General features: G+C 44.6%; 1 protein-coding gene across 1 annotated transcript; it reads left to right on the forward strand.

Moving 5' to 3' along the window:
* The first annotated feature begins 646 nt into the window (after positions 1–646).
* Positions 647–27,298, forward strand: LOC148480580 (inosine-uridine preferring nucleoside hydrolase-like). The gene is made up of 7 exons (XM_088454041.1): positions 647–701; positions 16,839–16,891; positions 19,437–19,623; positions 24,639–24,818; positions 25,205–25,316; positions 25,558–25,694; positions 26,901–27,298. The coding sequence occupies exons 3-7, from the start codon at positions 19,441–19,443 to the stop codon at positions 27,207–27,209; spliced, it is 921 nt and encodes a 306-aa protein (XP_088310167.1). The 5' UTR covers positions 647–701; positions 16,839–16,891; positions 19,437–19,440; the 3' UTR covers positions 27,210–27,298.
* The last annotated feature ends 32 nt before the right edge of the window (positions 27,299–27,330 follow it).

A 27,330-nucleotide genomic window follows, 5' to 3' on the forward strand; every position in this document is an offset into this window, starting at 1 on the left:
ACAGTGCAAGGAAATGACACTAATGATCCCATTTGAATGTATATATCTCTGTTTTTTAATATAACAGCTTCATAATGGGGGTACGGATGAAATGAGGGAGATTGCTAGACTCTTCAGGGAGACAGGGAGATTGATACTATTTCAGGGAGTCTCCTGCACAATGAGGGAGAGTTGGCAAGTATGAGTATGCTGCGACATACAGATGTGTCCTCTTGCATCCTTGCCGCTTGCGTGGCAAACGTAGGCACGCATACCTTTACACAGAAAAAAACTCAGATATGAAACGTTAACTTCGCCAGGGAAGTTAACCTTTCATATTGAATGCCCCTCTATATCCGGCCCTGAGTGTACGGTGTTACTAAACACTGCTATGTTTGCCATCAGTGGTAGGATGCATCGCATGTAAAATGTGATGCTTCCCACCCAGAGAGACAGACAAGGGAAGGAGGGGTAGCACTGGCAACAGATGAAGGAGGAGGATCGTGGCATCTCCTATAAACTGGAGTACTATAAAGGGAAAAGATCATGATATTTCTCTACACTGGCTTTGGTAGTACACTGCAGTTACCCCTAGAGTGTGCTGTTGCATTCATGTTGTTCCAAACAGTTGAATTCTAAACAAGGAAATTGCGATTCGTGCTTTCAACCTCTTCACATGACACGAACAGCGAGGCACAGTCAGATGAAAATACAGACAATATGTAAGTGCATATAGACCCCTTTATGTAGTATGTGATATCCCAACTGTGATCACAAGCAAGTCAGATCTACCTGAGAACTGTCAGATGACTAATTGGTTTGTATATGCCCTTTTACTACATGCATTGCTTTATCTTGTGTCTTTCTTTGTGTGCTACTGTATATAAAAATAATCCTGGTATTTAGCTACAATGCATAGAACATGCTCATAAGCTCCTCTGTGTAATGACATGATAAACATCTGAAAAGCACTAAAACAATATATTAAAAGTGAATGCAATATTACAGGATAGAATATGAATTCACAATGGATTTAGTGGTAACAAATGTATTTTATCTCTATATAGCCAAGTTGGTGCGCTAGGCAAAATTTTGGCTGGTGACCCCTAGCAGATAATCCCACCAAAAATCTTAGTGTTTATATGGGACACCAAAAATAACACATACTGACATATACAGCCATATGAACAATAGAGTATTTAAATGTGCAAATATACCAGAGCACCCAAAGAAATCAAAAGGTGTTATCAAGCCTTAAAACAATATACATGCAAAAGAAATATAAATGATGTGCTTCTATTTTAGGATATTCGGGAAAAGTGTTATTCCACATAGATGAAAGTTCAAAGTTTATAAAATATTATGTCCTCTTCTTCAGGGTAATTTTCAGCCAATCAACACTAGTCAAAATCATCTCCTTCACCCCCACTACACTATAAATGGCGCCGAGTCCGGCCGTGGCGCCTTATATAGAATGAAAGTCCCGTGAGAATCTGACGCCGGGAGAATGAGGTGCAGCCTCGAAGTGGAATCCGAGTCTGAACTCGGATCCCCAGTGTTCTGAGTGGTTCGGATTCCTTGGAATCTGGACCGCTCATCTAAATATATATATATATATATATATATATATATATATATATTAGGGATGTGCAGGCTCGGATAGGTTCGAGTTTGCACGTGGAGTTCGGATTTTTCCCTCCAAAAAAAACGGAACTCAGAAAGAGGCAAAACGTCATCTTACACGGACGAACATCATCATTCCTGGACTTTTGTCCAGGAATGATGATGTTCGTCCATGTAAGATGACGTTTTGCCTCGTTCTGAGTTCTGTTTTTTTGGAGGGGAAAATCCGAACTCCACGTGCAAACTCGAACCTATCCGAGCCTGCACATCCCTAATATATATATATATATATATATATATATATATATATATATATATATATATATATATATATATATATATATAGTCTCCAGGTCCGGCACTCCAGATACTCAACCAAATCCTGCAGGGGTGCCCTCACATAGGGATAAATAGAAGCATGAAGGTGCAGCACTCCCCTCTCAATAAATCAAACAGAGACCTAAGGATCTATTGATCCTTTGGTCTCTGTTTGATTTATTGAGAGGGGAGTGCTGCACCTTCATGCTTATATATATATTAGGGGTGTGCACCGGCCACTTTTCGTGTTTTGTGTTTTGGTTTTGGATCTGGATCTTTCTTCGTGTTTTGGATCTGGATTGGTTTTGCCAAAACCACCCTTCCGTGTTTTGGGTTCTGGGTTTTGTGTTTTGGATCTGTATTTTTTTTAAAAAAAGCATAAATACAGCTAAAATCACAGAATTTGTAGGTTTTTCTGCTCCTATGCTATTATTAACCTCAATAACCTTAATTTCCACTCATTTCCAGTCTATTCTGAACACCTCACACCTCACAATAGTGTTTTTATGTCCAAAAGGTTGCACCGAGGTAGCTGGATGACTATGCTAAGCGACACGAGTGGGCGGCACAAACACGTGACCCATCTAGGAGTGACACTGCAGTGGCAGACAGGATGGCAGTTAGAAAAACTAGGCCCCAAACTGTACATAATGCAAAGAAAAAAAGAGGTGCAAGATGGAATTGTCCTTGGGCCCTCCCACCCACCCTTATGTTGTATAAACAGGACATGCACACTTTAACAAATCAATCATTTCAGCGCCAGGGTCTGCCACACAACTGTGGCTGAAATGATTGGTTCGTTTGGGCCCCCACAAAACAAGCTGGCAATTAATGTGTCCCTGCACAAACTGGCTCTACGGAGGCAAGATGTCATCCTCATCCTCCTCATCCACCGATTCCTCACCCTCTTCAGTGTGTACATCCTCATCCTCACAAAGTATTAACTCGTCCCCACTTGAATCCACCACCACAGGTCCCTCTGTACCTTCTGGAGGCTGGTCTCCCTGGAAGAGCTGATAATTCATTTTGATGAACATCATCTTCTCCACATTCTGTGGAAGCAACCTCCTACGCCTTTCGCTGACAAGGTTCCCGGCTGCACTAAACACTCTTTCGGAGTACACACTGGAGGGGGGGCAACTCAGGTAAAATAGAGCCAGTTTGTACAGGGGCCTCCAAATTGCCTCTTTTTCCTGCCAGTACAGGTATGGACTGTCTGACATGCCTACTTGGATGCTGTCACCGATGTAATCCTCCACCATTCTGTCAATGGTGACAGTATCATATGCAGTGACAGTAGACATGTCAGAAATTGTTGCCAGGTCCTTCAGTCTGGACCAGATGTCCAAACTTGGTCCTGCCTGCCCTGCATCACCGCCAGCGGGTTGCTTAGGATACCTAAGTTTTTTCCTGGCAGCCCCAGTTGCGGGAGAAAATGAAGAAGGAGCCGTTGACGTGTCACGTTCCGCTTCAGCTGACAGTGTGTTCACCAGCAGGTCTTTGCACCTCTGCAGGCTTGTGTCGGCCGGAAAGAGAGACACCACATAGGCTTTAAACCTAGGATCGAGCACGGTGGCCAAAATGTAGTGGTCTGATTTCAACAGATTGACCACCCTGGAATCCTGGCAAAGCGAATGAAGGGCTTCATCCACAAGTCCCACATGCCGAGCGGAATCGCTCCATCTTAGCTCCTCCTTCACTTTCTCCAGCTGCTTCTGCAAAAGCCTGATGAGGGGAATGACCTGACTCAAGCTGGCAGTGTCTGAACTGACTTCACGTGTGGCAAGTTCGAAGGGCTGAAGAACCTTGCACAACACGGAAATCATTCTCCACTGCGCTTGAGTCAGGTGCATACCCCCTCCTTTGCCTATGTCATAGGTGGATGTATAGGCTTGTATGGCCTTTTGCTGCTCCTCCATCCTCTGAAGCATATAGAGGGTTGAGTTCCACCGCGTCACAACCTCTTGCTTCAGGTGATGGCGGGGCAGGTTCAAGAGTGTTTGCTGGTGCTCCAGTCTTCGGCACGCAGTCGCTGAATGGCGAAAGTGGCCAGAAATTTTTCGGGCCACCCAAAGCGTCTCCTGCACGCCCCTGTCGCTTTTCAGAAAATTCTGCACCACCAAGTTTATTGTGTGAGCAAAACATGGGACGTGCTGGAATTTGCCCAGATGTAATGCCCGCACAATATTGGTGGCGTTGTCAGATATCACAAATCCCCAGGAGAGTCTAAGTGGGGTAAGCCACTGGGCGATGATTTCCCTCAGTTTCTCTAAGAGGTTGTCGGCGGTGTGCCTCTTACTGAAACCGGTGATACACAGCGTAGCCTGCCTTGTAACGAGCTGGCGTTTCTGAGATGCTGCTACTGGTGACGCTGCTGCTGTTGCTGCGTAAGGTGATACATCTACCCAGTGGGCTGTCACAGTCATATAGTCCTTAGTCTGCCCTGTTCCACTTGTCCACATGTCCGTGGTTAAGTGGACATTGTGTACAACGGCATTTTTCAGGACACTGAGGACACTTTTTCTGACGTTTCTGTACAGTCTCGGTATCGCCTGCCTAGTGAAGTGGAATCTAGACGGGATTTGGAACCGGGGACACACTACCTCCATCAATTGTCTAAATCCCACTGCACTAATGGCGGATACCGGACGCACGTCTAACACCAACATAGCAGTCAAGGCCTCAGTTATACGTTTTGCTTCAGGATGACTGCTGTCGTACTTCATCCTCCTCGCTAAGGACTGTTGGAGGGTCAATTGTTTAGTAAAAGTAGTGGTGTTCCTACTTCCTCTCTGGGATGATGAACGACTCCCAGCAGCAGCAACAGCAGCAGCGGCAGCAGTAGGCGTAGCAATGCAGGATCCTCCGGAGGAATCCCGGATAGGAGAGTCAGTCATGCCAGTGACATGGCCTGCAGGACTACTTCCGATCCTGACTAAGGAGGAAATTGACGAGGAGGGAGTTGACGGTGTGGTTTGCAGGCGCTTGGATACAACAGGACAACGGGATTTAGGTGTCCCTGGACTGCTTACGGTCTTAGCCAAAGTTTCTGAACTTGACAGTAACTTTTTATGAACGCGCTGCAGGTGCCGTATAAGGGAGGATGTTCCTAGGTGGTTGACGTCCCTACCCCTACTTATTTCACCTTTACATATGGTACATATGGCAAGACAGTTGTTGTCCGGATTTGGATAGAAATATTGCCAGACCAAAGAGGTGGAATGTTTGGTCTTCTGCCCAGGCATGACCGTGATGGGCTTTTTCATCCCACGGACAACAACTGTCTCCCCCGGAGCCTGATTTAAACAAACCACATCACCATCAGAATCCTCCTCGCCAACTTCCTCCTCAGCGCCAGCTACACCAGTATCCTCATCCTGTTGTACTTCAACAGTGACATCTTCAATTTGCATATCAGCAAGTGGACTGTGGGTGCTCCTTTCAGCACTTGCAGGGGGCGTGCAAATGGTGGAAAGAGCCACCTCTTCACGTCCAGTGCTGGGAAGGTCAGGCATCGCAACCACCACCACACTTGGACTCTCCTTGGGGATTTGTGATATCTTCTTAGAAAGCACAGTTCTTCGCTGTGCTTTTGCCAGCTTAACTCTTTTGATTTTTTTAGTGGGAGGAGGGCTTCCATCGTCATGTGAAGCTGAACCACTAGTCATGAACATACTAGGGATCGACCTTAGCCGTTCCTTGCCACTCCGTGTCGTAAATGGCATATTGGCAAGTTTACGTTTCTCTTCAGCTGATTTAAATGTCTTTTTCAAGGTCATTTTCCTGAACTTTGCCATTTGGGATTGTATGTGCCCTCTACTATGACATTGGGCATCGGCCTTGGCAGACGACGTTGATGGCATGTTATCGTCTATGTCATGACTAGTGGCAGCAGCTTCAGCACTAGGAGGAAGTGGTTCTTGATCTTTCTCTATTTTATTTTTATCGGAGAAAGTTTGGTCCTCCATTTATGTTATATCGATTTGATATATACGTGCGGCTAAACACAGAAAATAATTTTTTTTTTGGTTTGGACTGGAGTGTACTTGTGGGTTACAGCACCCTTTAACGGTCAAGCCAGCCGGCCCTTTACTTATGACACAGGCGCACTCTTGGCACTACTTTGTTGATGCACGTGCGGCTACTGCGCACACAATTCACAAACACAGAAAATAATTTTTTTTTGGTTTGGACTGGAGTGTACTTTCGGGGGTTACAGCACCCTTAACGGTCAAGCCAGCCGGCCCTTTACTTATGACACAGGCGCACGCTTGGCACTACTTTGTTGATGCACGTGCGGCTACTGCGCACACAATTCACAAACACAGAAAATAATTTTTTTTTGGTTTGGACTGGAGTGTACTTTCGGGGGTTACAGCACCCTTTAACGGTCAAGCCATCCGGCCCTTTACTTATGACACAGGCGCACGCTTGGAACTACTTTGTTGATGCACGTGCGGCTACTGCGCACACAATTCACAAACACAGAAAATAATTTTTTTTTGGTTTGGACTGGAGTGTACTTTCGGGGGTTACAGCACCCTTTAAAGGTCAAGCCAGCCGGCCCTTTACTTATGACACAGGCGCACGCTTGGCACTACTTTGTTGATGCACGTGCGGCTACTGCGCACACAATTCACAAACACAGAAAATAATTTTTTTTTTGGTTTGGACTGGAGTGTACTTTGGGGGTTACAGCACCCTTTAACGGTCAAGCCAGCCGGCCCTTTACTTATGACACAGGCGCACGCTTGGCACTACTTTGTTGATGCACGTGCGGCTACTGCGCACACAATTCACAAACACAGAAAATAATTTTTTTTTGGTTTGGACTGGAGTGTACTTTCGGGGGTTACAGCACCCTTTAACGGTCAAGCCAGCCGGCCCTTTACTTATGACACAGGCGCACGCTTGGCACTACTTTGTTGATGCACGTGCGGCTACTGCGCACACAATTCACAAACACAGAAAATAATTTTTTTTTTGGTTTGGACTGGAGTGTACTTTGGGGGTTACAGCACCCTTTAACGGTCAAGCCAGCCGGCCCTTTACTTATGACACAGGCGCACGCTTGGCACTACTTTGTTGATGCACGTGCGGCTACTGCGCACACAATTCACAAACACAGAAAATAATTTTTTTTTGGTTTGGACTGGAGTGTACTTTCGGGGGTTACAGCACCCTTTAACGGTCAAGCCATCCGGCCCTTTACTTATGACACAGGCGCACGCTTGGCTCTACTTTGTTGATGCACGTGCGGCTACTGCGCACACAATTCACAAACACAGAAAATAATTTTTTTTTTGGTTTGGACTGGAGTGTACTTTCGGGGGTTACAGCACCCTTAACGGTCAAGCCAGCCGGCCCTTTACTTATGACACAGGTGCACGCTTGGCACTACTTTGTTGATGCACGTGCGGCTACTGCGCACACAATTCACAAACACAGAAAATAATTTTTTTTTTGGTTTGGACTGGAGTGTACTTTCGGGGGTTACAGCACCCTTAACGGTCAAGCCAGCCGGCCCTTTACTTATGACACAGGCGCACGCTTGGCACTACTTTGTTGATGCACGTGCGGCTACTGCGCACACAATTCACAAACACAGAAAATAAATTTTTTTTTGGTTTGGACTGGAGTGTACTTTCGGGGGTTACAGCACCCTTAACGGTCAAGCCAGCCGGCCCTTTACTTATGACACAGGCGCACGCTTGGCACTACTTTGTTGATGCACGTGCGGCTACTGCGCACACAATTCACAAACACAGAAAATATATTATTTTTTTAGCACTTGGGGGGAGCGCCCCTGATGGACAGAGCACCCCCTGGACAACACTACAGCTCTCCTTTAGGACTGGGACACTGCACAGGACTTTGGAGTGGACACAGCCCCTATGGAGAACTGACTGCACAACACAGTCCAGCCAGCCCCTATGGACTTTGAAGTAGTGGACACAGCCCCTATTAACAACAGCAGCACAGCACAACACAGCCAGCCCCTATGGACTTTGAAGTAGTGGACAACAGCAGCACTACACTACACTACACTACACAGCCCTAACTCCCACCCTCCCTCTTCACTGTCCACAGCCGAGTGAGAAAATGGCGCCGACGCGGGTACCTTATATAGGATCCAAAACCCGCGAGACTCGGAAGGCGGGATGATGACGTTTTGCCTCGATTTCAGATCCGAGTCAGGCGGGAAAAGTCGAGCCTGACTCGGATCGGACTCGGATCGGGGGGGCTCGGGGGGGTTCGGATTTTAGAAATCCGAACCCGCTCACCCCTAATATATATATATATATATATATATATATATATATATATATATATAAAGTCCAGTATTGGTCCACACTCACGTCTGAAAATCCAATTGCTGGGGTAGCCACCCAAAAGGGATCACCTGTATCCCTGCATACAAAAAATGAACAAAGGGGGTGCACTCACCAGTCTTCTAAAATGAGTTTTTATTTCATCTTTTTAAAAATTTTTTTACAGCATCATAGTAAAGCTCCGACGTTTCGGTCCTAGCCATGGACCTTTGTCAAGGTACCTTGACAAAGGTCCATGGCTAGGACCGAAACGTCGGAGCTTTACTATGATGCTGTAATTTTTTTTTTAAAAAGATGAAATAAAAACTCATTTTAGAAGACTGGTGAGTGCAACCCCTTTGTTCATTTTCTTTATATATATATATATATATATATATATATATATATATATATATTCCCAACCAACAAGGCACTTCAGGACTTGTAGTCAAATAGCAAAAAACTGCACAGTATTGCAACATTTCGGTTTATTTTTGTGCCGGTCCTGTGTGTGCATCTTCCTAGTCTCCTCCTGTAGCCAGGCCAGGATGAGCTTCTGTGCAGAAGCTCATTCTGACGGTGACGTGGCTCAGCTGTCCACCTGACTGGCTGGCAACTGCGCTGCTCAATCGGAGCTGAGCTCCGATCGTGGCAGCGTGGGGCGGTGGGGCAGAGCCGTGGATGCCCCTAGGCATTCCAGTCGCCCTATGCATTTGCTTAGAATGCCTATGCCTAGGGCCGGCTCTGAGTACAGTATATGTTCTGGGGACCTGGAGCAATTGTAGCCAGTATTCATAGTATTAGCAGTGGCGTCCCTCCCCACGGTGACACCCGGTGCGGGGAGGGACGCCATGCACACTGCACCTGCCGAAATCGGGGCGTGGTCTTCGTGAGGGGGTGTGTTGGGGGCATGGCCTCGCATGGCGGGCCTTCGGGAGGGGCGTGGCCTCGCGACGCGAACCCGGCCCGTGGCTGTGGTTAACAAAGTGATACATTAGGTATCAATGGGGTGGTGCCGGCGGGGGGTGCAGGAGGTGTGGGCATGGGCAGTGCCGGCTCCCTCACTGACAGGAGCCGAGTGCTGCACTTAATGCTATAGTGCAGCACCCGGCTCCTGTCACTGAGGGGGATCCTGCACCTTGGTGTCACCCCTCGGCTGGTGACACCCGGGTGCGGGCCGCACCCCCCGCACCCGCCTTGTGACGCCACTGAGTATTAGAAGCCAGAAGCCATTTTTATTATTATTTGCTCCCAAATAGAAATGTGTGCATTTTAGTAGCACTGGATGACTGTAAATTTTATATATATATATATATATATATATATATATATTTTTTTTTTTTTTCTACTAAAATTCATAGGGCTGCAGTCCAGATCATTCTTTTTGCAGATACTCTGCCCTAACACCAGGGGCAGATTGGCCATTGGGCTCTCCGGGAAGATTCCTGGTGGGTAGATGGGCCTTTTTTGCCCCCTGTAGTAAGACTATAGTGTCTGGATTTCTGCATTCAGTTAGAATAGTCAAGTTTGTGTATGCTGCATTCCTTTGTTTGTGCTTTAGTCTAGTTTGTGTATACTGCATTCCTTTGTTTGTGCTTTAGTCTAGTTTGTGTATACTGCATTCCTTTGTTTGTGCTTTAGTCTAGTTTGTGTATACTGCATTCCTTTGTTTGTGCTTTAGTGTAGTTTGTGTATACTGCATTCCTTTGTTTGTGCTTTAGTCTAGTTTGTGTATGCTGCATTCCTTTGTTTGTGCTTTAGTCTAGTTTATGTATGCTGCATTCCTTTGTTTGTGCTTTAGTCTAGTTTGTGTATACTGCATTCCTTTGTTTGTGTTTAGTGTAGTTTGTGTATACTGCATTCCTTTGTTTGTGCTTTAATACTATTCGTTTATATTGTTGCTCATTTATTTTAAGCAGCACCTACTGACTACACACAGTGGAGTTGCCAGTTTTGTAAAGTGAACCGATATCCACCACAATGGGGAGATGCACAAAGCCTTGGAGAGTGATAAAGTGGAGAGAGATAAAGGGCCTGATTCAGAGTTGGAAATAGAGTAAGAAGTTGCAAGTAACTGTCAGGGCCGGCTCCAGCAGGAGCCGCGCCCTGTGCTGAGAGGGACTCGGACTCCCCTTAACCTTGCAGGCGGCAAAGCTGTGCACGACCGAAAAGGGGGCATGGCATAATTACCGTAGGGCACGCCCCCGAAATGACGCTATTTGGTCAGACATTTAACGTCAGACTGGGGGCGAGTCCAGCACTCCGTCAGTAGCTGGGCTGCCCCCAGCTCTCTCCCTGCACTGAATGGATGCCGCGGCATCCATTCGTCTTCTCCGGGGCCGGCAACTGCCGCACAGCTGCAGCGGTGGAGGTGCCCAATCTCCCGACCACCGGCGGGACACTTCAGCCCGCAGGTGGAACAGCGGGGCAGTGGCCGAAAAATGGGACTGTCCCTCTGAAATCTGAAGCGGTGCGCCCACTATGGGGTGGCGCCCCTGTTTGACCGCACTGGTAACTGTGTATTTGGACAAACCATGCTGCAATGCAAAGGGTGCAAATATATACTTTTTTTTTTGCATGTAGCCCACAAATACTACATAAGTTTATTTTTACACTGCAATTTAGATTTCAGTTTGGACACGTCCCTCCCAAATCTAAATCTCTCTGCACATTTTACATCTGCCCACCTGCAGTGCAGCCTGGTTTTACCAAAATGCACAGTTAAGAGCTCTTTCTTCTATTCCCATCTGTAAACCAGGCCCAAAGTACCAACAAATCAGCTCCTAACTGTAATTTTTCAAACACAGAGGCAGATATATTAAGCTCTGTAAAGTGATAAAGTGGAGAGTGATAAACGAGCAACCAATCAGCTGCTAACTGTCATGTTACAGGCTGTGTTTGAAAAATTACAGTTGGGAGCTGTTTGGCTGGTTGTTTATCACTCTCCACTTTATCACTTTCCAGAGCTTAATACAGCCTGTAAAGTGATAGTTAGGAGATGGTTGATTGGTACGTTATCACTCTCCACTTTATCACTTTCTAAGGCTTAGTGCATCACCCCAACATGTAACATTACTGAATCACCATGACCAATGTTTACGAAGCACTGCTGCCTAGTACATTGTTGGGTTACACACTCGGGACTATTCGGCTCTTATTCAATTAGAGACAATGTGCTGCCTAATATTCTGCGGCGTCCTAAATCCCTGTGGCGCGAGGAAAAGCTATTCAATTAAATAGCCTTTTCCCTGCGCTGTGGAATCGGGACCCACGCGTAAACACATTGATTGCGCGTAAACTGCCTCCTATGGATGCTCCAGACGGCACTGATGCATAGATTCTGGCTGCAGTGTGCCATTCTAGGCACTCTGCTAGCCAAATGAGGCTAGCAGAAAAAAGCTCTGAGGGCCAGACCAAATGATACAGAGGGCCTTATAAGCCCCCGGGCAGGAGGGTCTCCATCCCTGGTGTTTTTTCTCCTTTGAGTTTTTTTGGGATCCTTAAGATAAGTTCTATAGAAGAAATGTTGGAATAGACTGTGGGGATCATAGGGTGCCCCAAGATTGTGCTGAACACTACCATAGTCATGTATTTACTTGTCTTGATGGTGAATTGGTGACTCCACCTTGGGTATAAGCTGATAACATTTTGCTCAGTGGTTGTTTGTATTGTATTGTACTTACCAGAGCTGCAACTAGACTTTTTGGTGCCCTGTGCCAGAGAGAGCATTGGTGCCCCCCCCCCCCCCCACACACACATTTTTTAAATAGGGACATAAGATAGTGCACCTGTAAAAGGGCCATGGCTTCATGGGGGAGGGCCAGGGAAGAGATAGGGGAGGCCAGGAGATGCTGGGGATAAAAGAAGACCAAGCTACAAGTGAGAATGATAATAAACAGAAAATTAACAGGCCCAAACAGCGCCCCCTGACATGCGGTGCCCTGTGCCATGGCACTGGCCGCACTAACCTAGTTACGGCCCTGGTATTTACTGTAGTTTTATTGTCCTATAACACAAAATATTGAGTGCATTACTAGGTACATTCCTGTACCTACGTTGAGCCAGGGCTGCGTCCCAACCTTTGTTCCCCCCACTTTTGTTATCTTGCACCCTAAAAAACCTTACACAGAAACCTCTTGTCTTCTACTTGAGCTACCACTTCTTCAGCTAGTGAGCAGCCTATTCAGCAGACAGAGGAAGACGGTACACAGTCAGGATGTCACGGTTGACAATGTCAGCAGATGGTCGACATTGATTAAATCAAAATGGTTAAAATGTCGACCTTGACATGTCCGTGAGGCTCAGGGTTAGCATTAGGTTTGGCAATAGGTTTAAGCACTGACTGAGAGCCTCACTTATCAACGAGTTTTATCACTCAAAACGAGTGCTAAAACTCACTGTTTATGATAAATGGTGCTCCAGCCAATCAGCTCCCAGCTGTCATTTTTCTAACAGATGACAGTTGGGAGCGGATTGGCTGGAGCACCAATATTATGCACAGCGAGTTTTATCACTTGTTTTGAATGATAAAACTCGTTGATAAATGAACGTCGAGATGGTCAATGTCGGCATTATGTCAACAGGCAATAAAAATAAAGCATAACATAAAATGAAAGACCTTACTAATTTGCAACCTCAAAATTAGTAAGACTTGATTTTATATTATGCTTTATTTTTATTACCTGTTTCTAATGCTTTTAAATATCCATCTACAGTACAGTACATTATTTTTTTTATGACTGTATATTATGCCATTATTAGTAAATTGAATTTATTGTGTGTCCATTATAGCAGTAATATATCTCCAGGACACTGTGATATTATATAGTTTAATAAAACCACTTGGTATATTATGATACCCATATGGAATGGACATTCTCATATTTATAAATAGCTCATTATTCAGTAAGGAGGTTTGCCCAACAAAAATATTATAATACTGTACAGTTGTTTCAAAATCCACGCGCCGGAGAATAAACCTATTACCAAAGGAGTATGACCCGATTGTTAACTTATAAAATAGTCCCTGGTATAGAGAACAGCATCAGCTGCCTAGAGTCAATATCAGAGGGAACAGGGTGCAAGGCACAAGGGAAATTACTACTGGGGGCATTACTCAGGGGGCATTACTATTGGGGCACTACTACAGGGGGCAAAACTATTGGGGGCATTACTCAGGGGGCACGACTACTGGGGGCATTATTATTGGGTTATTACTCAGGGGGCACTACTACTGGGGCATTTCTCAGGGGGCACTACTACTGGGGGCACTACTACTATGGGTATTACTATTGGGGACAGTACTACAGGCGGCATCACTATTAGGGGAATTGCTTAGGGGCACTACCACTGTGGGCAGTGCATAAGGGTTACTACCACTACTGGAGGCAATGCATAAAGGGTATCACTTCTGAGGGCACTGCATAAGGGGCACTACCACTACTGTGGGGCACAACTACAGTGGCCATTGCATAAGGGGCACCACTACAGTGGGCATTATATGTAAGGGGCACTACTGCTGTGGACATTGTTAAGGGGCACTATTACTGTGGGCATTGTGTATAAGGGGCACAAATGTGGGCATTGTGTAAAAGGAGTACTGCTGTGTGTCATACATGACTAAGGGACACTATTATGTGGTGTAATGTGAATCAAGATTGTTCTACAGTGTGAAGTAATTTGAATTGGAAATACTATTGTGTGACCACACCCCTTTTTTCGGCGCACACTATCCCTTTATTGATGAAGCATCGAGGGGGACGGTGAGTTCCACCACTTCTCTAGGACCACTTTAAGCACTGCGATAGTGCCTAATATTTGATTGGATTGAAGCTTGTGTGCACCAGCATACTAATGGGGGATACTCGTCCTAAACTTAAAGGTGTTCAGCATCATAGTTCCGGAAGTCTTTAGGGGCGATTCAATTATTTGAGAGTATTAGCTCCCATCTAAAGTGATCGGGAGCCACGAGGCTGCACTTATCATATCGCGGACTTCTGCTCGTACCCTCCTGAGGGGCAAGCAGAAATCCACAATAAGTAGGGCTTACTCGCGAGTGCCAGGCGTGCCTTACGTGTATGAGAATGAGTTGTTACTTTAGATGGGAGCTAATGCTATCAAACAATTGAATTGTCCCCTTTATTTTTATTTATTTATTTATTAACAGTTACTTATATAGCGCAACATATTCCATTGTGCTTCACAAGTTGGCCCCAGTAGTGAGCCCCTGTAGTTGACCCCAGTAGTGAGACCCCTGTAGTTGCCCCCTGTAGTTACCCCCAGTACTGAGGCCCCTGTAGTTGCCCCCAGTAGTGATGACCCCTACCGCGCGCGCACACACAAAAAAAACAAACAAACACTTACCTTTATCCCCGCTCCAGTGCTGCTGCCGTCCATCCCCGGCGTCCGCTCCTCGGCACTATGGGAGTGACGTCATTACGTCACTCCCATAGTGCACTGCGGGACCCGGAAGACGGAGCTCACTCCTGAGTTCCGTCCCCGGCACTATGGGAGTGACGTTATGACGTCACTCCCATAGTACACTGCGGGACCCGGAAGACGGAGGGAGCTCCGTCCTCCGGCTGCCGCCGGGGGTTTGAATAGGAGCCGGGTGCCCGCTGGTAACACACCCAGTGGGTGCCCGGCAACTGGAGGGTGCAGGGGGTGCGACCGCGCCCCTTGCACCCTCCGTAATTATGCCAATGGAGGTGGAGCACCGATCAGCGGCGCTCCTTCTCCATGCAGCTCCCGGGGACAATGGAACCAGGTGCCCCCTTCAGGGCTGACGCCCGGCGGCAAATGACTCCATTGTCTCTGGGAGTTACGCCACTGCATGGAGTGGAAGCCTATAGCATTATTACATCTCAAACAATAACTGGAAACACCAGGGTACAGTTTTGCAAGGGCATTGGGGAAGCGATATTGGTCAGAAAAAAATGACTTTAGTTGGGTCTCTATTATAGAGTTAGTAACTGAACAGGAGAAAGAGGTCAGGATTTTTTTTTTTCCATTCTTGCGGTTCTAGCTGAATGTGTAGATCCTACTCCTAGGGGTATGTTTACTAAAGTGAGAGTTTTTAGAAGTGATGTTGCCTATAGCAACCAATCAGATTCTAACTACTATCTTCTAGAAGGTGCTAGTTAAATGTTAAGTAGAATCCAACCTGCACATACAGTTAAACCAGCTTATTCAATGGTTACTGTATTGCAGTGGATCTCAAACTCGGTCCTCAGGACTCCACACAGTTCACGTTTGCAGGTCACCTAGCAGGTGCACAGGTGTAATCATTACTTAATGACACATTTTAAAAGGTCCACAGGTGGAGCTAATTATTTCACTTGATTCAGTGTGGAGACATGGAAAACATGCACTGTTTGGGGTCCTGAGGACCGAGTTTGAGAACCTGTGCTGTATTGTTAATAATTTATCTTAAATATATGATAATAGCCTTCCAACACCCAGTCTCCTCAAATATTACCACAAATATGATAATTGGTGTAATATCAATTAACCGGGATATCTCCTATATGTCTCCTCACTGATAAAGAGAGTTTAATTACACTGATGCAGCATATTGTAACTGCATATCTTTGCACGGTATACAATCGGGAAACCGGCTGCCTTAATACCGACAGCCGGCCTCACGACTGTCATATCCCGGCGAGGGTGAAATGCCGGGCATCTATATCTATACGCCTGTCATTTCCCCGACGCCGGGAGACAGGCGCCCGGCATCCGGATGGAAGGGATGCCGGGCGCCGCGAGCGGACAGCTGCAGGGGAGAGGGTTAGGTTTAGGGAACCCGTGAAGGACTTAGGGTTAGGCACCCCCCGGGAGGGTTAGGGTTAGGCTAGGGGGAGGGGGGGTTGGGGTTTGGCACCCCCGGGGGGGACTTAGTTTTAGGCAGCGGGGAAGGGGGGTTAGGGTTAGGCACTTGGGGGGGAGGTTAGGCTTAGGCACCCCTAAGGAGGGTTAGGGTTAGGGGGTTAGGTTAGTTTATACTTACCTTAGCGACGATTGGGATTTCCAGTGCTGTCGGGCTTCCGCTGCCGGGAACTCTGCTTTTGTCGGCCAGGCGCTGCCGGGAATCGAACCATTGCGAACCATACGGCCGGCGGTATTACATACCGATTCCCTTTGCACACCTTACGCTTATTAGGAATGGGTATGAAGTCCCAGTGGCTGAATAGACGCCGGTTCATATCCCGATGCCGGCAGGCCAAAGGGAAAAGATACCCTATCTCTAAAATGACTAGCGGGTACGCGCACCGCTGATCGATTTTGTAATTTACATGTCTGATTTGTGAGCGATTGCACGATAACGACGTCGTTATCGTGCAATCGCCTGTCAAAATCGCCTAGTGGATACCCCCCTTTAGAGCTTTAGTTATATTAGGAGACTTCTTACAGAACTGAGTCAAATATTTCTCACTTTCCCTATCTTGCCCTTGAGCGTTCCTCTGGAAGGCACCTAACCCTATACCAAATATGATAGTATTGTCTATGTATGACCTGTATTTCTAGATGTTTTACTCTTCCTCTCCCTTGCAAAGATGAGAAATGACTATGAGAGTACTGTATTTCATTATTAAAGGTTTGCAATTTCAGTTCTCAGGAGCACAAATCAGCTGAGTCAATAAGAGCCCGCCACGCACAGGAAGGTGAGTAGCAGTGGGCATGCATATTGTGATCTGGGGGCACTGCTTCTGGCATATTGTGAACTGAGGAGAATGTGTGGCATAATGTGACTATAGTGTGTTAAACACATTTGTGGTGCTGACAGTATTTACACATTATACTTTATAATAAAACTGTGAAAATGATATACTGGTAATGTTATGGTAAGGCCTCCCCACAAACCTTAATTTGGCCTGTTATAATCAATCCCCATGATAATAATGATTACTTCACACATTCCGTTTTCAATAATGAGGGCTCAATGTAAAAGAGCCGCATGCCACAAATCTACCTCTTTACAGGAGAAGTTATAGGAAAAGAAGTTTCTACTTGTATTTATTTGAACCGGAATTTAAATTAGAGGATTTATTGATGCTATTATCAGATCTTGGATTACAATTCATGTTATTAGACACTATTTATTTATTGAATAAATTATAAACAATCTACTGGTCTCTTGTTTATTCCAATTTTTATATTAGGATGGAAACATTTAATAATGTACCTGTTGCATTATTGTGAATAATGAAATAATACACAAAATACTGATATATATTACCAGTACTAAATTATTTTGAATGTAAAAATTATGCACAATTATGTATATAAAGTCAATGGGTAATGAGTGATTATTATTATTAATCCTATCTAAAATTTTACATCACATCCAAACAGTGGCATCATGAGGGGGGTGCGGGCCACACCTGGGTGTCACCCTCGGAGGGGGTGACAGCAAAATACTCCCGTCATAGAAGAGGAGCCGACAGTGAAGACTCCGGGGGCAGCCCATCATCACCGGATGTGCTATCGGGATCCCCGCGAGGCCACGCACCCTTTATTTAGGACACACCCCTTTTCAGCCAGGCGCGATGGGGTTATCCAGAGTGCGCACTGGTTGCCTCTGCATCCAACTCATCAATATTTTCAAGTTACAGATGTGTCCACATACATCTATCCTCCGTGCGCTACAAGTCGCGTTACACATAACACGTGAGTGCTGTGTGACTTGGTAACGCCAAGTGTCTTTTTGGTAAACTTTTCACCTTCAAATGCGTCTTTTTCGCACAGCCAATAGAACGCACAAGCAGCTTCTGCTGATTAAAATGATATGTGGCATGCCTATAATCTGTGTACAACTGCGGGTGTATCTGCATGCAAAATGCTAGGTTATAGGGTCAGCAGCTGTGACACTGTAACATAGCGTTTCGCATGCAAATACACCTACAGCTGCACACAGAACATAGGCATGCCACATATCAGTTTAATAATTAAAATCAGCAGAAGCTGCTTGTGCGTTCTATTCAGACCATTGTGCAAAGGACGCATTTGAAGGTAAAAAGGCACACGAAAAGACGCTCTGCGCTACTGAGTCACGGCATTGCATGACTAAAAGGGCTGTTCAACACGCAAGGAGGCTAGATGTATGTGGACACGAGCCAGCACTGCTGCGGGAATACATGCAAGTATGCCTTATTTTTAAAGCTGCAAGCATGTTTTAAATCAGCTTGGTTTAGCCTTTAACATGCTTGCTGCTTTAAAAATAAGGGCATACTCGTATGTATTCCTGCAGCGGCACTGCCTCACAGTGTATTACATTTAGCCCCTAGTGTTTTTCGACTTTCAACAGATTTCAAGGATTGATAAAATGGAGCATTAACTGGTGGTATAAACAGCATGAGACTCCACTGTTTCATTGGTCTTCCATTATTTCATAACGAGAATGCTTTCTTTTTTTACCCGTTAATTTGGCATTTTCTTCATCTAAAACATTAGCTTCACTGCCTGAAGCCTCCATCTTCAATACATGCTAACAGTTTGTTACAAGCACAGAAATTTTTTATTCAACAGAAATAGTAAAATCAGAGTGATCGAATTTAACCACAAGCAGACTAAGGGGTCTATTTACTAAGCAGTGTTAGGAGACAGAGTGAAAAGTGATAAGAAAGTGATAAGGTGCCAGTCAATCAGCTCCCAACTGTCATCTCACAGGCTGTGTTTGAAAAATGACAGTTGGAAGCTGATTGGCTGGCACCTTATCACTTTCTTATCACTTTTCATTCTGTCTCCTAACACTGCTTAGTAAATAGACCCCCCAAGTGACATGGGCCCCTTCTCTACTAGATATGTTTTGAAATATAATACCAGGGATTTTTATTATGCTGCTGGTGAGCAATAGGCACATGCAACTATGTTAGAAGTTAGTGGAGTAGATGCTAGATGCCAGAAGCTACTTTGTGGCAGCAAAAATTCAAAAAACCATGTAGATGTGGCATGTGCTTCTTTGAGCACATGATTCCAGGTTTCTACCTAATTCAGTGGCTGGCAGTTAGGAACACCGCCTCAGAAAATGCTATTAAGACAAATATTAAACCCTTATTTATTCACCTTTGTTGACTTTCCCTCTGGCTGTCATTATCGAGATGAGTCATGTTTTGCGGTAGATTTATCATGCAAGTGCCCTGCCCTAAATTACACAAAGAAGAGTAAAATGTGACCTGTCCGTTAATATGATATTATTTCCTGTTACAGAAGGATGGCTAAGAAGTTGCTACTGGTTGATGTGGACTGTGGGGTGGATGATGCTCAGGCTTTAATGATGGCCTTGGCAGTTCCAGAGGTTGAGATCCTGGGGATAACCTGCTGCTTTGGGAATGCAACCATTGAAAATGTTTGCACGAATGTCTTCCGTGTTCTCCAGCTGTGTAATAGGATGGAGGTAATACCATATTCTGGTATCTTATGCAAGATGTGTAAATCCATGTACACACCTATACAATCATCGGGCCAACCACCCGATATCGGCTGACCGGTCCGATAATTATATAGGTGTGCATGCAGGAGCGTTAGCCGATAAACGGCTTAAAACGCTCCTCCAAAAGGTCCGATCAGAAGGTCGCATTTTATGAGCAGTTTAATATATAAGATGTCCAACCTCCCGATCTATTAATAAACGTACACACTAAGCTAGAAATGGCTCAGTGTGTATGTGGGTCACACTAATCAGATAAACGCTCCGATCCACGCCTGATCTGATGAGTGACTGGCTTAGTGTGTACCCAGCTTTAGAATCATCCTTCAGATTGAATATTTGGGTCACTAATGATGAAAGGGCTAAGCAGGAACAGACTAACTTGTACCTATAAATGGTTATTTATTGTAACTCAAGCTGAAGATGGATGCCTAGTATATAAATGTAATGGTGCGTACGCAAAGGGATGATCGACAACGATATCGTTGTTCGATCTCCCGAGTGTGCTGGATGATCGATATCGGTCATCCAGCAAAAGTGCTCTCGGCTCTGATAGACCCGAAAGCACTCCAGGGCTTGCGGCAACGAGACCCTACCACAAGGGTCTCGTCGCAAGCCCGATGGTCGTGATAGTCTTGACCATCGCCACCATCTTTTTAGCCGCTCGCTATAGCTGTGGGTGGTCACCCACAGCTATGCGAGCGGCCAGGAGGCCGCTCTAAAAACTAAGAGGGATGGCCCTGATTCAGAGCGAGCGCTCTGTCAGAGCGTCCGGCTCTGAATCAGGGCCTATGTGTGATGTGGAGTATATTTTTTGATAAAGCCTCATGTGCGGGGTTGAAACGCGTCAGTGGATAACAGGCGCACAGAGAATATTTTACAATCCAGCTGTTTGCTGCTGAATTCATCTCCGCATATACAGACAACTGTGGGCATTGCAGCTTTTCTATTTGTACCTCCTACATGAGAAGAACTAGTCGCGGTTGTGTGCAGCAGCGAGGTATAACAAACCAGATGACCACCTCCACATGTGCCGGACATGAGTACAGAGAAAGCAGCTGGAGTTAATCTGGTAATATGCTCCACGTCCCTCATTTTCAGTCCAGAACTGTGCATTACTATAGATTCAAAAAGGTACCTATCTTCGGAACTTGTAATATAGGTTTTGTGGAACTACAAGTGACTTGATTATTTAGCCCATATATGCCAGTGTCGGAACCTTGTGGATAACAATCCCTACCCTCCAACATGACCCGTTCCATTAGGTAAAAAATGCTCTGCTCCTGGACTTTCCACCCAATAAATGATTGCAGTCACCTGTGTTGATCAAGTTATTTCATGAGAAGGGTATTTCAGCACAGGTGGTTTCAATCATAAATTAAGAAGGAAGTCCAGGAGCAGAGCATTGTGTACCTAATGGAATGTATCATGTTGGAGGGTCTGACAATCCAATGTGCATATACACAAACACTTATTACCTGCAGCCATAGGTTCCCGAGAGGAGGGGGGGTGGGTACTCTTTACCCGGCCCCGGGTTTCTTGGAGGGGCCAGAGCCTGCAACTTCCCGTAACAGGCAGGGCCGTGCACACATTGCGCAAAGAAAGGGAGCATACGGCTGCTGATGCAGCAGCGAGCAGTCAGTCCTCCCTCTCCCCAGAGCAGCCTGGACTCCTAGTGATGTCACTGAACCCGCCCCGAGGGGGCGGCAACACTGGGACTCAGGCCAGACACGGGAGTACAGCGAAGCTGAGAGGGGACACAAAAGACAGGGGGCATAGAGCAATGTGGCAGAAAGGGAGCAGGGGCACAGAGAGAGGGGGGGAGCGGTACTAACTCCCCCCTCCCCTTGCCTATCAGCTGCAGTACAGCAGCATGTGTCCCCAGCCTAGCACATGCTGCTGTGTGCTGGGCTGGATACAGGGAGACTGTTGCTGCACTGATCACAAACTGCCCCTGGTTAAGGAGCACAAGTTCCCTCCCATGGAGTGAACATAAACACATTTTTTTTGTAAGAGGGGATGACCATATACCAAGTGAAATAATTAGCTCCACCTGTGGATCTTTTAAGATGTGCCAGTGAGTAATCACTACACCTGTGCACCTGCTAGGTGACTTGGAAAATGTGGACTGTTTGGGGTCCTGAGGACAGAGTTTGAGAACCACTGGATTAGACTGCTGAAGTACATTATGCAGTACCGTATAGTTTACTTTTATACAATCAGTTCCAATGGTGAATGCTGCAGATTATAAAATTGTGCCTGGGATTTGGCTGCTAATTATTAACAAACTGTGATTTATATGAATTTGAGCAGCCATTCTCTGTTTTCCTGGGCTGTATTCCAATTAAGCATAACAGAGACATTTTATCTTGCTGTTACAAAGTAACCTTTTACTGTCAGAATTGTTGTAGGAGATTGATACAAATCAAAAACCAGAACAATTTATAGTTAGGTGTGAGTGTCTTTTTAATGTGAATATTTTATAATACTATATTAAATATGTAACTACTGGTCTTCTATGTAGATTTTTACAAACAGGATGCTACAGTGTAATTGTGATTTATGTAAGGCTAGCAGTTAACTGTTTTATTGCTGCAGATGTACTTCTAAGATCCCCTGTATCTATCAGGCGCTTGGTAATATTATAATCATCTGGCATAGCTGCGGCAAGGTTTGGAATATAGGCATAAGACAGAGAAAGTGACAGGTACATCCTGAGCCATATGCCGGTGACCATGAAAGCCGCCATTGCTGAAATGTGGTGGGCTGCTGCCATACCCAGTCTGACTGATATTAAGAGAATCAGAAACACTTTCTATTTGAGAGAGCAGACTGCAAATACTCTTCCTCCGCCTCATCTCCTATTATGAAATGGTTTGGATGGAGTGAGTATAGAGAAGCACAGGGAAACTCCTCCATATATAGTGGCTCAATAGACCTTGGCATTCTTAATTCTCCCTGTAATGATCATTAAGGTTTATGTATCACTGCTACAGTCAGGTGCATAAATATTGGTACATTGACAGAATTTTCATATTTTGGCCTCTATTCACCACCACAGTGGCTTTGAAAAGAAACAAACAAGATGTGATTTAACTGCAGACTTTCAGATTTAATTTGAGGGTAATTACATCCAAATCAGGTGAACGGTGTAGGAATTACAACAGTTTCTATATGTGCCTCCCACTTTTTAAGGGGCCAAAAGTAATGGGACTATCAACTCAAAAGCTATTTCATGGACAGGTGTGGGCTATTCCCTCATTATTTCATTAACAATTAAGCAGGTAAAAGGTCTGGAGTTGATTCTAGGTGTGACATTTGCATTTGGAATCAGTTGCTGTTGACTCTCAGTGACAGCTCTTTGGATCGCACATTATCAGTGAAGCAAGCCATCATTAGGCTGAAAAATCAAAACAAACCCATCAGAGAGATAGCAAAAACATTAGGTGTGGCCAAATCAACTGTTTGGAACATTCTTAAAAAGAAAGAACGCACCGGAGAGCTCAGCAACACCAAAAGACCCAGAAGACCACGGAAAACAACTGTGGTGGATGACAGAAGAATTATTTCCCTGGTGAAGAAAAACCCCTTCACAACAGTTGGCCAAATCAAGAACACTCTCCAGGAGGTAGGTGTATATGTGTCAAAGTCCACAATCAAGAGAAGACTTGACAAGAGTGAATGTAGAGGGTTCACCACAAGATGTAAACCATTGGTGAGCCACAAAAACAAGAAGACCAGATTAGAGTTTGCCAAACAACATCTAAAAAAGCTATTACAGTTCTGGAACAACATCCTATGGACAGATGAGACAAAGATCAACTTGTACCAGAGTGATGGGAAGAGAAGACTATGGAGAAGGAAAGGAACTGCTCATGATCCAAAACATACCACCTCATCAGTGAAGCATCGTGGTGGTAGTGTCATGGCGTGGGCATGTATGGCTGCCAATGGAACTGGTTCCCTTGTATTTATTGATTTATTTAATGCAGATGGACAATGACCCCAAGCATACTGCAAAAGCAACCAGAGTGTTTTTTAAGGCTAAAAAGTGGAATATTATGCAATGGCCAAGTCAATCCCCTGACCTGAATCCGATTGAGCATGCATTTCACTTGATGCAGACAAAACTGAAGGGAAAATGTCCCAAGAACAAGCAGGAACTGAAGACATTTGCAGTAGAGGCCTGGCAGAGCATCACCAGGGATGAAACCCAGCGTCTGGTGATGTCTATGCGTTCCAGACTTCAGGCTGTAATTGCCTGCAAAGCATTTGCAACAAAGTATTAAAAAGTGAAAGTTAGATTTAGGATTGTTTATTTTGTCCTATTACTTTTGGCCCCTTAAAAAGTGGGAGGCACATATAGAAACCGTTGTAATTCCTACACCGTTCACCTGATTTGGATATAATTACCCTCAAATTAAATGTGAAAGTCTGCAGTTAAAGCACATCTTGTTTGTTTCATTTCAAAGCCATTGTGTTGGTGAATAGAGGCCAAAATATGAAAATTCTGTCAATGTCCCAATATTTATGCACCTGACTGCATATTCCCTATGATCTGAAATTTAGCCAGTAGTACTGAATATGTTGTGTACACCTTATTCGGGCCTTGGCTAACCTAACCCTGCTATGCTACCTAACCCTCCCCACTGCGGCTAACAGCTAAAATGCCCTCAGTTTACCTCGTTTGGGATGCAGTCTGTCTGTAGTCCCCGTCAGGATTAAGATTAGCGTCAGCATTTCAATGCATATCTTAAATCCTGTGTCGGGATTAAGACCAGCGACATCCCGTCTGCGAACTACATCCCGTTCTGGTCATAGGATGGTAAATTACAGAGGTTATATTTAGATTGTTGGGGTGTGCAGTGAGTGAGGGTAGATGTTTAGAGTGTAGAATTGGAGGGTACAAAGAAGAACGTGAGGAAAGAAGGCAGAGATATTGGCAGATAAACTAATTGTACAGTCTCTCGTTTAATTGCCAGATCCCAGTGTTTCGTGGTGCATCACATTCACTTTTGGGAGAGAAAAATCCTGTGTTTTCCCATTTTGGAAGTGATGGTTTGGGAGATGTAGGTGACGTAAATAGCCCAGGACTGGAGCACTTACAGAAGGAAGATGCTATGCATGCTCTTATAAGGATAATAAACAAGCATGAAGGCCAAGTAAGACACATTCTTTTTCCTTTTATAAAGAGTAAAATATATATTTTTCCTAAACTATACATTAACATTGGAAAGCACTGATGGGATGTGATACAGCCATAGTAAGGTGGAAGTTAATTGTGATTTACATATAATATATGCAAGCATGGTCTGTCATGTGATGCAACATTCATCTCCATTATCAAAGTTTCTTAAGGAATTTATAGTCACAATCCGAAGCTTTCTGTGAGCAATGTGACAGGTTACAAATGTCAATTCTCTGTGTTTATGTCTGACATCCTCATCTGTATGGAAGGTTTTTTTTTTTTCCATTAAAAAAAAAAAAATCAGTATAGTCTTCAGGATTTAATTATTATTATTGTTGTTATTGTTTAATACATAAACAGATCTGTGTAGTAGCATTGGGTCCTTTGACCAATCTAGCCTTGGCAGTGAAAATGGATCCTACTCTTCCAAAGAAAATTAATAAACTGTACATAATGGGAGGAAATCTGGAAGGTAATAGACTTTACTAATACTGAACAGTTATCTGCATAAAATGTTCTTAAATAAAATATGAAATTCCCACGACTTGTTTCCTATTGGAATTTCTTTGTAAATTATCAGACTAACTTGCACTGAAATAATTTTTGCTGTAGCTTTATTCCCATGTCGCTAAATCTATGCTCCTCTTACCCGGTATTAAGATATATTTAAAATGATAGATAAGAGATGTGACGTTATATTTCTTGTGCTTCAGGCAGAGGAAACAGGACAGTATGTGCAGAATTTAATTTCTACCTGGATCCAGAGGCGGCTTATATTGTAACAAATGAATTTACCTGTCCTACGTTTATTGCTGCCTTAGAGTTCACCCGTGAAAACAGCCTCACAACGGTATGAATTCTCTCTGCCTGTATCTCTCTAGCATAGGCTCACGTTTTATGGTGATATACTGCAAGTTCTCAAACAGGGCACACAGACAAAGAATCTTGAGAGACATTGAAGTTTCTAGCCTAGAAATCCCACTTATTGCACCTTTAATATTACACCAATTTATTTATTTTTTTTAAAGTGTTTTCCCATTTACTATAGGTCAATTTAATACTTTCGATACCACATATTTTTCTACTGTCAAGTTCCTTAATAAAAATATATGTACACACAGAGATTTCATCCGCCGGTCTTAGGTCCGGCTGTATGTCATACCGATTCCATACAATCAGGAAGCCAGCGGTCAAAATGCAGACCACTGGCTTCCAGACACTGAACTGTCAGCATGGGACTAATGATAGGTGTCTAAATACTGACGCCCATCATCAGCCCCACGCCAAATTCTCAATGCCCGGCATACCGAACGCAGGTTAGCCGCGAGGGAGGTTAAGCACCCCAAGGGAGTGTTAAGGGGGAAGAGGGTACTTACCAGGCACTGTCGGCATCTTTATCTGCCAGACTTCTGGCGTTGGTATTTCTTCTGCCAGGCTTAGGACTAGGCGGTATGTCATACCGATTCATTTTAAAAGTCATTGTAAAATTTACAGGAGCATCACTTAATCCTTTTCTCAATTGCTTCTGCTGTAGTGTCAGAAGACCCCCTTCTCTTTTGCGCTGAATTAACTTTGGAACTGAAGTTAGACCTTATTTTTTTTTAATGTACAGTAAAGTTACCTTCTCTTACTATTGGCTTAAGCGGTTTGCTTTGGACAGAGCTACTATACTCTGATTACAATAGTGTAGGGGACAGGTCTAGCAATAATGGACATTTGTCATGTCACTGGGAACATGACCCGGTGTGAAAATGTGACCAGAAGTAGCTGAAGAGACAGCAACCACACCACACACACAGAAAATGACACCACATTGCCTGACTTTTTTTTTAATTAAATTACAGTGTGTGGTGTTTTCATGTGCATGTGCCTACGAGCCAAACTAGCAATTTACTCCTATTATAAAACTATAACATTTTATGTCTGAGGCAGAAAGTGTTCAGATCTGGCAAAACTGGAAGCTTGACATTTGGCAATAAAGCTTATAAATAACTTACTAAGCTGTATTCAGTAGCCATTATATACGTTGAGCTGTGAAATAGTTTCTCTTTCTCAGGAGTATTTAAAGAAGTGGGTGAGCCAGGAGACTGTGAAGGCCAGGTTTATGAAGAGAATCACGGACAGCTGGCCTCAGAGAAACCGCTTTGTCCCCTATGACTCCTATGCAATGGCTGCAGCCATAGAGGAGAGCATTATCACAGAGTACATTAAATGTGCAGTCAGTGTCGAGCTTCACGGTGGATTTACGAGAGGAATGCTGATCCTGGACACAGAGGATAAGTGGAAGAAAGAGCAGAATACTTTTCTGATGAAGAAATGTAATCTAGAAAGATTTAAAGAACTGCTGTGGTCTGCGCTGCTTTAGGCTGCTAATGGCTCCACTAATAAGGGCAACTCCATCGTATTACTAATACGCCTTCACTTGCATCATTCAAACAAACCTGTCAATAAATATGTTACATTAAACAGGAAGTGTAAAATCATTC

Source organism: Taudactylus pleione, unplaced genomic scaffold (genome assembly GCF_031769625.1).
Source record: "Taudactylus pleione unplaced genomic scaffold, aTauple2 ptg000609l, whole genome shotgun sequence".
Lineage (NCBI taxonomy): Eukaryota > Metazoa > Chordata > Amphibia > Anura > Myobatrachidae > Taudactylus > Taudactylus pleione.

What these genes read in the sequence shown, in the direction of transcription:
- LOC148480580 (XM_088454041.1), top strand. Translation starts at nt 19,441, where the DNA reads ATGGCTAAGAAGTTGCTACTGGTTGATGTGGACTGTGGGGTGGATGAT. An exon ending in TAAACAAGCATGAAGGCCAA is followed by an intron (nt 24,819 to 25,204) that starts GTAAGACACATT and finishes ATACATAAACAG; the next exon opens with ATCTGTGTAGTAGCATTGGG. An exon ending in GTGAAAACAGCCTCACAACG is followed by an intron (nt 25,695 to 26,900) that starts GTATGAATTCTC and finishes TCTCTTTCTCAG; the next exon opens with GAGTATTTAAAGAAGTGGGT.